Source organism: Lutjanus erythropterus, chromosome 7, assembly GCF_056507025.1.
Source record: "Lutjanus erythropterus isolate fLutEry1 chromosome 7, fLutEry1.hap2, whole genome shotgun sequence".
Taxonomy (NCBI): domain Eukaryota; kingdom Metazoa; phylum Chordata; class Actinopteri; order Lutjaniformes; family Lutjanidae; genus Lutjanus; species Lutjanus erythropterus.
This window is the reverse complement of record NC_139323.1, coordinates 12,572,048-12,588,416: the sequence shown is the minus strand read 5'-3', so window position 1 is coordinate 12,588,416 and position 16,369 is coordinate 12,572,048. Positions and strand designations below refer to the sequence as shown.

The following is a 16,369-nucleotide window of genomic DNA, read 5'->3' as shown; positions in this document are numbered from 1 at the left end:
AACTTCAACACAGACAGAGCACCTCAAGGCCTTGTCTGCAGATCACTTGTTAATCTGTGACTTTCTTCTCCCATCATGTCTGACTCACTGTGTTGTTGACACTGTGACTGTGTTGACATTCAGTCTCTCCGTCCTCTGTGGACTCTTGCTGTAGATGGTAAGTCACTTCTATTGTTTATAAAAACATGAATGCACTAAAAAAGCTGACAGAAACATAGATGGAGTGTGAGAACAGAACACACAAGCAGGAACATGGTATTTACAGAAACTGTAACTATAATGTGGATTAACAATGCCACCTGGTGTCTGAAGAAGAACATACGTGACATGACATTTGCAAAAACAGCACGTTAGGATAAAAATTTAAAACCTATCCAAAAATAAACCACCATGATAAAGAACTCATGACATTCCACGTTAGTATTCATAATTAGTCCCTCCAAAAGTCCACACCCAATACCTGTTCATTCATCGGGTAAATAAATACTTTTTTTTTCTAAATATACACATTTGATTTGGTTTTGTTGGAATAATTACTAGTTAATTACTAATTAATAATTAGAATGTGGACTGTTTTAGGATACTAGACTACTGCCTGGCCACATATTGGCTCTGTGCTCATTCGATTGAACACATATTAATTTAGGAATATGTACAAGACTAAGATTAATTTTAGTAAGTTTCAGTTTTGGCTCTTGAAGGGAAAAAGTTTGTCCACCCCTGATTTAGATATTACAAACAGTCCATGTTCCCTCACAAACAGTGAGCACAAGTTAAACCTGCCTGTTGGATGTCCTGGACATAAAAATAAAACTGTGCAAGTCATTTTGAATTTAATCAGTTTAAAACAGTGTTTTAGTTTAGAACTAGTTATGGGCCTTTTAATATTTACTTATTTTTTCTGGTAAATAAAGTTATTATTAATGTTTGTTTAATAACTGGTCCCTAAAATATGAAAATAAAATATTTACAAGTGAAAAAGAATAATAAAGAAAAAAATAAAACAACAGAAATAAAACAAAAAATCTTGTAATTTTTTAATAAAATAAAATGTATGTTTAAAATATATTTATGCATTTACTTAGTGGAGATATGTATTAAATAAAAGTTGCCGTAATATTAATTGAGTAGATTTGTATCTTGTGCTTCTTATAGTCGTCCAGCAGATGGTGCTATATAGGACACACTCATCCTCCAGTTGCGACCGGATGTTCAGTCCCGCCCACGTATGACCCCGCCCCTTTCTGCGTGCCGCAACGAGGGTGGATCAGGGTGGATGTGGATGTTGACACCGTCGCTGTCACATGACAGCTCCGTCTTTGAACCAGGAAGCGAGAGGGCGGTGCTTTGCAGAGGACTGGTGGGCTGACAAAACAAGGTAGTGGCTACTTATGATTTTATATATCTCATGTCAGAATTCATCCAGAGTGCATTTCGGCTGAAAATTCACAATAGTTTTATCGAACATTTCGCTGATGTAGTCACGATCTTTGGCTGTTTTGTGCAACAAGCGATGTGATGCTAACAGTAGCTAGCTCTCTCAAGCTAGGAGAACCGTCATTAGCCAGGAGGCTAACACACAGAGAGAGAGGACATCAGTGCAGTTATTTTAGGAAGCGTCTCTGGGTGCTGCCTTCAGTGTAGCCTAGCAGTTGTCAGCACCGGTAGCTGACTTTAAAACAGTGTTTTTAGACCTTGTGGTGTTTTCTGATCACTGTTGTGGAGTTAATAGCAACAGTCCCTGTTAGCTGGTTACCGGTAGAAGACTGCCTGAAGAGACATAAGTCGTTTATTCACATGAAGATAACCTCCTTCCAGAATAACATGAAGACAGTAACACATCAAAGAACAACGCGTTTAATTTATGTGCATGAAATTAAGTCAATATTAGGTTAATATGTGTGTCCCATAGCATCAACATAAGTATTTATGTTAGAATTAACTTAAATGCCGTAGTTTGATTATATTTTACTTATAGTTATGACTACGATGTGAAATTAAGAATTTGTAAGGAAAAGTACTTCAATGAACTTTACACAGCTGAATACTATCTATGTATTAAATCATTAAATATTATTTATTTGGACTAGTGTATTGTTAGGAGCAAAGGTAGCCTACTAGCCAATCAGAGGCAAAGTTAGAGAGTGCAGGTGGGGATCTGTAAACAACCACAACTGGGGTTACTTTTGATGGAAGGTTTTCATATAATTTTTTAAGGTATTTGCCTCTGTATTGGGAAATGAGTGTGGACCAAGAACTGTTATAATAACTGAAAAGTTCTGCAATAATAATGTATGTTTGTCATGAAATAGCACAGCATAACTAAAATAGTTGGCACAAGGTTTTGGAACCACTGCTGTAGCTGATGTAGTTCCTAATAAACTACACTAAACTAAAATGAGGGTAAAATTATGAATGACTTGTCTTAAAATTACTTTAGTTATCTGATACTGTAGAGGAAAGTGTTTTTTTTTTAAGGTAAAATGACATATAAATTCAACTTCATGGTGTGTGTTTATGCAGTTTGAATGGATGTGTTTCCCTTATGATCATAATAATAAGTACTTACTATGTACTGTATGACAGCATCCACCATGACAGCCATCAAGCATGCTCTCCAGAGGGACATCTTCACACCCAATGACGAGCGTCTGCTCGGCATTGTTAATGTCTGCAAGGCAGGAAAGAAAAAGAAGAACTGCTTCTTGTGTGCAACAGGTAACTGCATTTAACAGTTGTTTAAAAATTGAAATGATAAACTAAAGTAAATGTTTCTGAAATAATGTGCTTTTCTCTTCCAGTTACCACAGAGAGGCCTGTCCAGGTAAAAGTAGTTAAGGTGAAGAAATCTGATAAAGGGGACTTTTACAAACGACAGCAGACATGGGAGCTCCGAGATCTGACAGAAGTAGATGCCAAAGATGCCAGCAAGGTCAGAAAACTGACGTATCTTTCAGTTTTTCCACGCATAACCTCTTTCAGTTGTTATAAATCATTCAGTGCTCATATAATCTCTTTTACTGTCATGGTTTAGGAAAATCCTGAGTTTGACCTTCATTTTGAGAAGGTGTACCGGTGGCTGGCCAGCAGCACTGCAGAAAAAAACTCCTTCATCTCGTGCATTTGGAAGCTGAACCAGCGCTACCTGAGGAAGAAGGTGGAGTTTGTGAATGTCAGTGCTCAGCTGCTGGAAGGTGTGGAAATGCTCTCTCTGTTCTTTCTGTAGCCTCCCCTGTGACGCATGCCTCTTTTCATGATTTGATTATATTTGTTTAAAGCCTGTCTTTCTCTCTTAAACCAATAAGTGTGTGCTGGTCATGTTTGAGGTATTCTAATTTAGCCCAGAAGTGAGAATCTCTGCAGGATTTTGGTTGATTTTATTTATTACTAGCACGTTTAAAGAAAGTGTTCAACCTCCTCTTTGTATCTTGGTTTGTGGTATGGCTTTCTATTTAAATTCTTCTTTATTCTCACTTTTCTCTCTTAAACTTTCTCTGGCCAGAACTTCCTAAAGCGGAAGGTTGGTAGGACTTAACTTCCCCCTCCTCACTCCTCTCCATTGTTATCTCATGACCCCCAACTACCATTCTCATTAGAGACTCTCACCTCCTGTAAAGGAACAGTTCAGATTATTAGAACTTGGGTTGTATGAGGTACTTATCGATAGTCACTGTATTAGCGCCAGTAAATGGAAGTAGGGGGCACCCCTACAGCTCAGTTGGTAGAACGTGCGCACCATGTGTTGAGGCTATCAGTCCTCTGCAGCGGCTCCTGGTTTGATTCCCGCCTGCAGCACATTTGCTGCGTGTCATCCCCTCTCTCTCTCCCCTTTTCCTGTCATATCTTCAGCTGTCCTATCTAAATAAAGGCAAAAGCCCAAAAAATAACCTTAAAAAAAAAGATGGACCTAGGTCGCCTGTCCCAGCTGACACTGAGCTGTGAGGCAGCAGTGCCGCCCCCCACTTAAAAATATCAATATCAATTTATGTGTACGTTATATTAAGATTATTTTCAACACTTTACTTTGCTATTGGACAGAATTTTCTGATGGACAAATATCTCTTATATAAACCAAATATTGTTTTATCTCACTCAATATGACTCCTTTGGCAAAAACAGTAATTGTACCTTGCAGAACATAGGAGTTGGTGTTCTACTGTTGCCTTAATCGGTTAGTTTGTTCGCGTTATTTTGTGACTTTGGTGAATCTAAACTAACCTTTTAGAACACTGAAGTCACGCAGTAACACTAACAGTCTAACTAACCGAGGCACCAACAGACCAGCAGCTCCTGTGTTCTGCAAAGTAAAATGACTGATTTTGTCGATGGAATCTGGTGACTTTAGAGTGAGTGAGATTTTGCTTATAAATGGCTGTCTGGTGAAAATATTCTTAATATAGCACACACTTAAACTGATGTAGATTTTTTTCTGCTGCTGACCCTGTCCACAGCAGTTCATTGCTTCATGTGTTACACCAGTACTCCTGCTCCTTCTACAAACTGGGGGTGTGTCGATCACCATCTACTGTAGTAATACACTGACTATCAATAGGTACCTCATATAAAACCACTTCAAATAATCTGAACTATCCCTTTATGTTCCTTCTGTTTGAATTCTCTGACACCAAATATGGAGTGGCATGATTCATTTTTTTCATCATAACACACATTTAGCTTGTGTTTTTACTTCACATTTAGCTTTTTTACTTTTCCATTCCACCTTAATTCATACAATTATTTACTGATATGTGTCCATGACTGTACTCTGCCTATAATTTGATAGAAAGTTGTATCTTATATTGCTTCTGATTTTTCCAGCGCAGAGTAAAGTGCAGTTGTTGTACTTTAATTTGACTTACAGAGCTTTGTCAGTTTTTTTTTATCAGCCTGAACAAACAGAGAGCCTGATAAAGCTATTTCAGATTGCAGACGTACTTCTTTAAATCACTGGTAGAAAACAAGTAACTGGCGGTAAATGTGTGCAATTTTACAATCTATCTCATGTGCTTTAACTGCCGCTCCCTTTTACCAAATGTATTTTTGTCTCTAGTCGCTCTTAGAAGAGGTGTACAAAAACGGATGTGTTGGTGCCAGAATGTGTCTTGAACTTTGTGTTTGTGTTATTCTTCAACATGCGTTTCCCTCTCTTCTTTGTGGGATTAGAATCTGTGCCAAGTGGTGAGAGTCAGAGTGTTGCGGGGGGCGATGAGGATGCTCTGGACGACTACCAGGAGCTGAGCACCCGTGAGGAACAGGACATCGAGAGCATGATGGAGATGTGCGAGTATGCCATCTCTAACGCTGAGGCTTTCGCAGAGCAGCTCTCCAGGGAGCTGCAGGTTCTAGATGGGGTGAGTGGAGAAACTGCTGAATTAAAAATACAATGAAAAGTATAAAAGATGTTGTTTGGATGGCAAGACTACCTTAAAAAAACAAAAAGTCATTAATACCCTCTGCATTGTTTGCTTTTTCAAGGCCAACATCCAGTCCATCATGGCATCGGAGAAGCAGGTCAACATCTTGATGCAGCTGCTGGACGAGGCGCTGGGTGAGGTGGACACCATTGAGGGAAAGCTGAGCAGCTATGAGGAGATGCTCCAGAGCGTCAAGGAGCAGATGGACCAGATCTCACAGAGCAACCGTCTCATCCAGATCAGCAACACCAACAACGGCAAACTGCTGGATGAGATCCAGTTCTTAGTGGTGAGCAGCACGTTTGAATTATTCTGTGATTACTGAGGAAAATAACACGCTGAAAGCTGATTTTTGTTCAAAAGTATTGTCTTGATTTGTTAAAATATTGTGTTCTCCATAAACCTATTTGAAAGTGGAAACATTTGTTTGTTTGTTTTTTCCTGTTTGTCAGATGTTAAGCTTTAAAACTAATTTAGTTGCTTGGCGTTGTTTGATGACTGTGGTCTGTCTTTGTTCATGCAGAACTACATGGACCTGTCCAAGGGACACATCAGAGCCTTACAGGAGGGAGACCTGACCTCTCCTAAAGGTATCGAGGCCTGTATCAATGCCTCTGAGGCTCTTCTGCAGTGCATGAACGTGGCCCTCCGACCAGGTTAGTTTATAACACATTTGCTTGTTGATGAACAAAACCAGATGCAAATTATCTTGAGTGTGGGTAAAAGCTGTTGTCATTAAGTGTTGTCATTTTCCTCCCATAGGCCACGACAAACTGATGGCTGTGACACAGCAACAGTTCCTGTTCGCTGAGCTGAGAGACACCTTCGCTCGCCGCCTCACCAATCACCTCAACAATGTGTTTGTTCACCAGGTAACAGGAACACTTTTATTACAAGGAGTGTAACATGTTGGAAAGTTTTCAGTGTACAGTTAGTGTAGCGCTACTTTATATTACAGAATGTCCTTTAAGGCTTTATTGTACTGATTTACTGTCGGATGTTGTTGTTGATCCCTAGTGAATTAAATATCTACACAAGCTGCTATAAACTCTGTGGGGAGTAAGTAAGAAAGTAACATCTGGTGACCCACTACTGGGAGCCTGATCCCTGTGTTGGGAATCAGTGGACTAAATTACAAACTGTATATTAAATAATTGTAACCAGTTCCACTTGGAGCAGCTACAACAGTAAAATTCTGCTGACACATTGTTGCATTAGAATTAAAAATTCTAATAATGGTGTATATAATGATACAACCACTATTCCAAAAAAGTTGGGATGTTGTGTAAAACAGAATGCAATGATTCGCAAATCCTTTTTGACCTATATTCAATTGAATACAGTACAAAGACAAAATATTTATTGTTCAAACTGATTTTTTCTAAATATGCACTAATTCTCAATTTGATGCCTGCAACACTTTCCAAAAGAAAACTGGGACAGCGCCGTGTTTACCACTTTTTCTTTTAACAACACTCAGTAAGTGTTTGGGAACTGAGGACACAAATTGTTGAACTACTAATAGTGAAAATCTTTTGTATTCTTGCTTGATAGTCCAGGTTATCTGTTGTATTCTGTGCTTCATAATGCAGCAGACCTTGTCGGTGGGAGACAGGTCTGGACTGCAGGTGGGCCAGTCTAGCCCCCTCATTCTTTTACTATGAACTCTTTACTCTGTGCTCTTGTAACACATGCAAAATGTGTGTCTTGACATTGTCTTGCTGAAATAAGCAGGGAAATAAATAAAATTAATCCGTTTAAACATTACATGTTCTTTCTTTTTCTTGTATTTGATTAAATATAGACTGAAAAGGATTTGCAAATCATTGTATTCTGTTCTTATTGACATTATACACAGCGTCCAAACTGTTTTAAAATTAATGTTGTGTATCACACACCGGGGGCAGTTCATTGCAGTAAGTACTTTATCTTGCTAATAATGCTTATTTGAGGTTTTGTCTTAACACTGCCAGTGTGAGTCTGCTTCGCCAGTGAGAGCTGCACTCACCCCTCTTCTTTTCCAGGCTCACTCCCCCCTCGTGGACTTCCTGTTTAGCTGTAACTCTCTTCCTGGGCTTCCTTTGTGTTGTTTCCTTCTCGTTGTTCCCCTCCTATTCTTGACTCTCTGTGTTGCTCACGTTGAATCATCCCACTCTGCTCTCTGTCTCTGTGTCAGTTCAACCACTTCAGTCACTTCAAAATGACCATCCCTCAGTTCTATAGGTCCTCCTGTCTGTCACTTCCAGTGAGTACTACCCTCACAGCAACCCCCACTTGCCCCCTCTTTGCTAATGTTTGACCTCTCACACCTCACTCCAACTTACATGTCATTACATCAGAGACCTCAGGCCTACCATAGCCTGTTGTTTCTTGCATGGGATATGTTTCTAACTACTTAACATCTCTCATTCGATATCAAAGCTGAAGAGGCACCGCTCATCTTTCTCCTCCTCCACCAACTGTCTGCATTCAGCTTAGGGCTTTTCAAGGGTTTGGGTGCTAACTTGGCATTGTTGCAAAAGGCGTCATGTCATAAAATCCTGTGCCTGTCTGCTCTGCGTGCATGTCTTATATCTGCAAGCAGTAGGTACTGAACAAGGTAACAATGAGGGGAATTGAGGAGAACATCAGTATGGCAGTAAGAGCTTTTCAATGAGCTTGTCAATAAGTTGAGCTGAAGAAGTGGTGGAATTTTGAATTGAGCAGTATGTTCACTACGCTGACGACATCTGGATTTGTGGTCATTTGAGGTAACGTATCCCATTTACAGATGTTTGTGATGGGAAGCAAGATAGATATTTTTCATGTGTTGTGTGTGTTTGTGTGTAAACAGAAAGATGGAATGGGCTTCAGTGTTAGGTTAGTCTACACTAACATTTTTTTTATTGAATGCATCACTAATTGCCTCTCCTCACTCTGTCGCTCAGGGCCACGACCAGAGCTCCACCCTGTCACAGCACACAGCTGAGCTGACCCTGCCCAAACACAGCCCCCTCCACAGAGACCTGCTGCGCTACGCCAAGCTCATGGAGTGGCTGAAGAACACCCACAGGGAGAAATATGAGGGCCTGTCCAGGGTCAGTGATGTTATCTGACAAAGTACTTAAAGGGATAGTTCACCCAAAAAATTTAAATTCAGACATTATCTACTTATCCTCATACCAGTTGAAGTTTAGGTTTAGTTGTTTTTTTTGCTGGAGTGTCACAGGAAAACAGTGTTGCAGAATCACCCAGACAATTGAAGTGAATGGTGACCAGCTTTCAGGCTAAAGAAACAACTTTAAAAAATCTTAAAATGCCTCCACACTGCTTGTCTGGTGTAATCCAAGTCTCCTAAAGCCCATTCACTTGTGCACAAACACCATCACATCACACACACCCAGTTCAGATGGTCTACACACGCATGGGAACGTGGCTCAAAGTTAATGATCTGCAGTGAAGATTTAGGCTAAAAACATGATATAATGACGTCTTTCAAGTCAACTTGGCATGTTGGGGATTTATGAAAGTAATTTAAATCCAGCGCTGGAATGCCAGACTGCCATTAACAATGAAAATTACTATATAGAGAAGTAAATACAGTGACTAGCTATTGCCAAAAAATGCATGCCATAAAAAATATATCAAAAATGGGATTTAATTTCATGAAAATCTTTATAACCGCAGATACAAAGCTAGAGCCAGCACTAGAGATGAAATGGTACAAATATTTGTATCACAATTATAGTAACCAAAATTGTTACAGTTATTGTTATCGTAATATGGATAAAATGAGATGAAAATGTTCTAAAAAAAAAACATACTGATACACACTGAAATCATTTTATTAACTTCATACTGAGCGTACAGACAAGCAAGCAGCATCAGCATTTACTGCTTAACAATACAGAACACTCAAAGTCTGTGGTGGTTTGACTCTAAGAATCTAAACAAATGTCATCTCCTTTTTTTTAGACGTATGTTGACTACATGAGCAGATTATATGAACGAGAAATCAAAGACTTCTTTGAGGTGGCCAAGATCAAGATGGCGGGTACAACCAAGGAGGCCAAGGGCAAGTTTGGTAAGAACTGTGACTCACCTGCCTGTTAGAACAAAAACATGGAGCACGTTTGTCTTCTGCGGTTATTATGTGTGATTGGGAGTTTTTAGTAACATCTGTATGTGTCTTTTCCCTCTTCTTTTTAGTAACATGTAGTTCACTCAAAGACAATGAGATTATTTTGTACCATCACACAGAATTTAATGGGATATTCATGTATGAATAATGAAACAAGGATCTTTCTCTCTTACAACCTTTTCTGCATCACTTCTATTACCAAATGCATATTTTCCCAACTTAAGTGTGCTTCCAAAGTGCTCAAGTCCTGCCCCTTGTTTTATCTTTTGATGATGTCTCTTTTTTCTCACATTCATTCTCTACTCTTATGAATATTTAAAATCTAAGTAGGACTCTTGGTTGAGCTTTGGTTTTGGCACAATTATAGAACTCTGCTTTCTGCATTCTGTATTAGCTTTTCCTGCTGAAAACAAAATAAAACAAAGACTTTGTTTTCCAAAGGTTTGTCCTGAGCCTCTACAGCGCACGTCAGCATATATGTAACTTCGTACATCTAACATCTAGCCTCACCCCCTCCCCATGCTGCATGTTTTAAGCCTAACCTGTCTCTGTCTTTGATGCCTGCCTTTTTAACTGGCTGCAGCCACGCTTCCGCGGAAAGAGAGTGCACTCAAACAGGAAACAGAAAGTAAGTATGACATTTGGATAGAGCTATTCCACTATCAATGACCCACTCTGCTTCTTACCACCGTGCCTTACGTAGCTGCACTAAAAAGGAACCCTTTGCTCAAAGCCCCTCGCTAACCCGATACATTCAACTTTGAGATCTACCAACCCTGTACTTTGCCATGTACCTGGTTGGTTTGTCTTCATCGCTGAATGCATCATCACATATTCTGTTTCTATGATGAATGCCTAAAAAAGCTAACCATTGCCATCTGTGTAATTTTTGATGCCCGGTTTTTTGAATGGTGTCATAATTGACTTGGATGCACCAGCAGTTTGATTAATTCTCTCTAAACATGTGACACTGAATGCCGTTGTATTTGTCATGCCATGTTAGGCCTTCATGGCAGCTCTGGGAAGCTGACAGGCTCTACCTCGAGCCTGAACAAGCTGACAGTGCAGGGCTCCAACAGCCGGCGTTCCCAGTCTTCCTCGCTGCTGGACATGGGCAACATGTCCGCCTCCGACCTGGACGTGGCCGACAGAACCAAGTTTGACAAGGTGACGCTGTAGAATACAAAGATATAATTAAACCATTGAATGTGGAATGGAAATTAAACCGTGTTCACATCTCTGTATTGATAGATAAAATGGAAAGTATCTCTCTTTTTCAGATATTTGAGCAGGTCCTCAGTGAGCTGGAGCCTCTGTGTCTTGCAGAACAAGACTTCATTAGCAAGTTCTTTAAGCTGCAGCAGCACCCAACAGTTACACCTCCTCTTGCTCAGGTAAATCCAGAATCAGTTATTGGAAATAACTATGATCTGCAAGAATACTACTACTGTTTCACTTTAGTAGTGCTGAGATGACTCGTTGACAGTAACCAAACAATTCAGTACAGCAGCTATGCACGAACATTTAAAAGCACCGGAGTGGTTTCTCAAGATGGCGGCGACAGCAAAACAGCACCATTCTGTTTAGTCTTTGTCCCCACCCAGGCATGATATATTAAAATTATAAACACGCAGAACATGTTTCTTTTAGGAGTCACTTAAAATTGATTTTCTAGATATTTCTTTGTCATTGCCATGTTAAAAGTAATTTCTACCTGACTGCTGTTAACATTAACGTAACACCATGTGTCATCTAATGTATTTGTCTGTTTTATCATTTCTGCTTACATTAACAGCCATGTATGAGAGAGAGAAAGTCCTTAAACTAATGTTACAAACTGTTGTTACAGTCTGTAAATCATTTAATTATTTCCCTTGCCACACACTAATATACATTAGCCTGTGACTGTCTCAACTATATATTACACCACTCTCTCTTCCCCCTTTTCTCTCCTAACTTTAGGTGTCTTATCAAATAGAGGCTTTAAAAGCACAATTACATAAGAAAAAAATCAATGCCAAACCATTTTATAACTTTATAGTATTTCAGTATTTAGAAACTGATTCTCCAGTTCAGGGAAAAAGCTGCTGTGACATGTAGTGATTAAATTAATGTATATGTTGCAGGAATACTTTTGAATTTGAGGTCCAGTATTTTTCTGATCAGGCATCTGACAAGGGCTGCACAATTAATCACAATATTATTGGAATCACAATATGGCCAAGTGCAGTATCCAAAATCGAAGAACCAGTATCAAATTGCATTTTTTGAAAAAGGAAAAATGTGTGACGAAACAGCATTATAACAGAGATGCCCTGACCTAAAAATCCTGTTCTTCAGATGGAAGAAAACATGTTTGGTACAGACCCCAGTAAAAATGAAAATTGTAATGCAAAAATGATAATTCCCACTAATCGTATTGCATATCGCAATTTCAGTCACAATAATTGCAGTTTTATTGTTAAATTTTTTATTATACAGCTCTATATCTCACATATATGGTCCATTATTATTATTATTATTATTATTATTATTATTATTATTATTATTATTGTTATTATTATTACACAGCAGTGATTTTGAAATAAAGCAAATTTTAAAATATGCTTCTTTTATCATTATTCATCTTTATTCTAATAAGTTTTTGATAGTTATTTTGGGTAAATTAATTGTTATATTTATTGAGTAATAAAAAAATAATCTTTCGAATACTTGATAAATTAGTTGTAGTCATTTTGACTAATTGAAAAAATAATTCTTAGATTAATCAATAAAACATCATCTTTAGGTGCAGCCCTCACTCACTAGTTGTATTCATGTGTGGTTGAATCTGAGATTGGAACATTTGTCTTGCCTGAGTGAGACATATAACACAGAAATAACAGACACTGGCGTGTTTTCAGTTAAAGCATCGTTCATCTATATGTCAGCAGTTGTTTGTTTGGGTTTGTAATGTTTTATGTCTCTTTTCTCGTCAGCCTGAAACAGAGGAAACAGATGGAGGCACGCCATCAAGAATGCCTCCCCAGGCTGAACACAGACACTCCTTGTCATCAGAGTGAGTAGTTTTACGTCGTTTCTGTGAATACAACCCGTCTTCACTGTCAGAAACATTATTCATGTTTGTGCTTGTTTCACTTGTCACTGCCCTTTTTCTCCTCAACTTTCTGTCTTGTTCACTTTTTTTGGTGACTCAAGGAAAGACATGGTACGGCTGATGATGAATAAAATCTTCCAGAGCATTGAGACAGAGCTCAACAGTCTCATCGCTCTGGGCGACAAGATCGACAGCTTCAACTCGCTCTACATGCTGGTGAAGATGAGTCACCATGTGTGGACAGCTGAGAACGTTGACCCGGCCTCATACCTCAGCACTACTTTGGGAAATGTGCTGGTCACTGTCAAGAGGAACTTTGACAAATGCATTGTGAGTAGAGTCAAAATGAAGATAAGAATTCTAGTCTTCTGAAAATTAAAATGTCTGGTTGCTTTTCACAAAATTATTACATATTATGTTATGAATTTGATATGATCTGTCTTTGCCTCACAGTCTGGTCAGATCAGACAGATGGAGGAAGTGAAGATTTCGAAGAAAAGCAAAGTTGGTATCCTGCCTTTTGTTACTGGGTTTGAGGAGTTTGCGGAGCTGGCTGAAACAATCTTCCGAAACGCAGAGCGCCGAGGGGACCTGGATAAAGCTTATGTCAAACTCATCAGGGCCGTCTTCATGAACGGTGAGAGCCACTGGTCAGCCAGAAGCACCCACTTATTAGCTATATACGATGTGGAAACAGAGTTACAAATATTTTCTGTCTTTTCAGTGGAGAAAGTTGCCAACGAAAGCCAGAAGACGCCGCGGGACGTTGTAATGATGGAGAACTTCCACCACATCTTTTCCACACTGTCACGTCTAAAGATCTCCTGCCTGGACGCAGAGAGGAGAGAGGCCAAACACAAATACACAGACCATCTGCAGTCCTATGTAATCAACTCTCTGGGCCAGCCTCTGGAAAAACTCAACGTAAGTTCGCATTGTGTTCAGATCTTAGGCAGGTGTAAATGTAACATCTGTACACAACATAACACTGATAGAGGTATTTGTTTTTATCTAACATAAGATGTGCTATAGATTGTCGTAGGCTGAAAAACACTCTGTGCCATGAAAGCTCCAAAAGATGCATCGTCCAACAGAAATGCATGAAAAAGTGAAAGCTGTTCTGCAGTGGGAAAAAAATGATGTTCAGTAAAAAGTTACTGTGCAGCTGATCTGCAGCGTACACATCAGTACTACAACACACTGTGACAAACTGACAAGGGCCTGACCGATACTGGACTTTTGGGGATGATACCATTATTAAGGTAGGGTAGATGGAAAAACATGAGATATCAGACAAATATTCTTAATATATGTATATAAAATCCAAAATGGCATCAGATCACTAAAACAGTAAATTTTCACTGGTATTTTTAATAACTATGTATAAAAAACAAATAGAACAGCTTGAATCAAGAAAAATGTCGATATGGACCGATATAGCTGTGCTAGGCCAATATCAATCTATTCAGTAAAACTGACACAGTTTTTAATACAAAGAAAGGAATAACTTTGTGTTTTACATTTGCTGAATTTACAAGATTGGGCAAAGAATTAAGAAAATGTCAGAGACAGCATTTCAAGAAGGTTATAAAGTTTCCCCAACCTCTGCAGCCCACAAAACAGATTTTTTTAAAGGATTCTGGGGCTGATTTCTCTCTACCTCAGATAAGGAAAAAGGAAACGTAGGTTCCACATACTGGATAATACTCGCATGAACTTTTTTATTGATACGCGTGATGTTTCAGATGCAAGCCCTTCTTCAGCACCCGAGATGTCACAAATGTATTAATTAGTGTTCATGGGAGCATTATCCCATGTGCAGGCACTTTTCCCCACTTTTTTGACATGTACTTCTGTCCAGCACCTGGTAATTATCACGTTTGGGTATATGTTCTTTCTGCCACCTCAGATTTCTCAAGTGCAAGTTTTGCAAAACGTTTTTTTTTTTCCCCTGCAGCATTTCTTTGAAGGAGTTGAGGCACGTGTGGCCCAGGGCGTTCGTGAGGAGGAGGTGAGCTACCAGCTGGCCTTCAACAAACAAGAGCTGCGTAAAGTTATCAAAGAGTATCCTGGCAAAGAGGTGAAAAAGGGACTGGACAACCTTTACAAGAAGGTTGACAAACATCTGTGTGAGGAGGAGAGTCTGCTACAGGTGAGAGGGTTAAAGTTTTAAAAGGACAGTTGGGATTGTTTGATGTGGGGTTGTATGAGGTACTTCATTATAGCCAGAGTATTACCTACAGTAGACAGCCGTCACCACAGCCCCCGGTTTGAGGAAGCAAAAGGAGTCATGGGTAGGAAGCTAAACAGTTTATTGCTGTGGACAGGGTCAGCAGCAAAACATATTTAAGCCACCTTAAAAATGACAATCATCATCAGTTTAAGTGTATGTTATATTTGGAATATTTTTATGGCTTTACCTTGCTGTCAGACAGCTTTTTCTGATGGGAAACCGCTGCTATTGAAGACAAATATTGCTCTCTCCGAACCAACCAGACTTGAATGGCAAAATCAATAATTTTGCTTTGCAGAACACAGGACTTGCTGGTCTACCAGTGCCTCGATCAGATAGATTGTTTGTGTTATTGTGTGACTTTGGTGAATCCAAGCCATCCTTTTTAAAACTCAAAAGTCACGTAATAAGACAAACTAACAGATGCAAGGTAAAATTACTGATTACACCCATGTAGTTTGGATGGTTTGGAGAAAGCAATATTTGGCTTATATAAGGCCGTTGTCCTATTGGAAAAGGCTGTCTGACTGCAAGGTAAACTGGTGAAAATATTCTAAATATAGAGTACACTTGATACTGATTTTTTTGTTCAGGTAGATTTTAAGTGGTGAAAATAGCTTTTGTTGCTGACCCCATTCACATTAGTTAATTGCATAGTTCATTTCTGCTTCTCCAAACTGGAGGTGTGCTGTAGGTAATACTCTGACTATTGTGTACAACTACCTTACACAACCCAGCAGCAAATAATCCTAACAGTCCCTTTAAAGGTTCTGCTCAACTGTTCAGTGGTGTCAAAGTCCTCATTTCCTCGTTTAACAGTTTCACTTTTTATCCACCAGGTTGTGTGGCACTCCATGCAAGATGAGTTCATCCGTCAGTACAAGCACTTTGAAGGTTTGATCGGCAGATGCTACCCTGGATCTGGAATCACCATGGAGTTTACTATCCAGGACATGTTGGAGTACTTCTCCAGCATTGCTCAGTCTCACTAGTCCAGCTGCTATGCACCGTTTCAACAGTAATTCACTACTGCCTCACACTGGCTGATGATAAACTAGCTACTCACAAACCGTTTTTGTTTTATGGAAAATGAAACATTTCCTGTATGTGTGTTTGTCTGTTTTACTGAAAGGGATTTGTACAGTGAACAGTGGTGCAGATAACTCTGCATTATGTGTGTGCCTGTTCCTCTGAAATTCAACAACTCTGCTTGAAGTACTTTATTGTTTGTTATATTTTTGTTATTTCTTTATGCCATATGTACATAATAAATTCACAGTTGCTGACCCATGCAATACTATAACAAATATTTGTATTTATTTTATTGTCAAGTACATGACATTGGTTGCCTGGGTCCAGACTTTTGAATCCACCCACTCCATGGAGTTGACTGATTCTCTGTATAGAATACACTCTTCAGTATATGGAAATGGAGTGTAACAAGTTGACAATTCAGTCTCATATCAGACAGTGACACTGGATGTTATGTAAGCCTATTTCCTCCC

The 16,369-nt window shown here is 39.2% G+C and overlaps 1 protein-coding gene across 5 annotated transcripts; it reads left to right on the top strand.

The window, feature by feature from the left end:
- The first annotated feature begins 1,271 nt into the window (after positions 1-1,271).
- exoc1 (exocyst complex component 1) lies at positions 1,272-16,155 on the top strand. Of its 5 annotated transcripts, XM_084722765.1 has the most exons (21): positions 1,272-1,378; positions 2,587-2,718; positions 2,802-2,932; positions 3,035-3,194; positions 3,503-3,520; positions 5,164-5,351; positions 5,476-5,703; positions 5,938-6,070; positions 6,177-6,286; positions 7,591-7,659; positions 8,342-8,491; positions 9,369-9,477; positions 10,118-10,162; positions 10,538-10,701; positions 10,815-10,928; positions 12,513-12,592; positions 12,733-12,961; positions 13,085-13,268; positions 13,356-13,555; positions 14,589-14,783; positions 15,704-16,155. In XM_084722765.1, the coding sequence occupies exons 2-21, from the start codon at positions 2,595-2,597 to the stop codon at positions 15,854-15,856; spliced, it is 2,784 nt and encodes a 927-aa protein (XP_084578891.1). In that variant the 5' UTR covers positions 1,272-1,378; positions 2,587-2,594; the 3' UTR covers positions 15,857-16,155. The 5 variants fall into 5 exon arrangements, with proteins under 5 accessions (XP_084578891.1, XP_084578892.1, XP_084578895.1 ...); XM_084722766.1 differs by lacking the exon at positions 3,503-3,520; XM_084722769.1 differs by lacking the exon at positions 7,591-7,659.
- Positions 16,156-16,369: the final 214 nt, after the last annotated feature.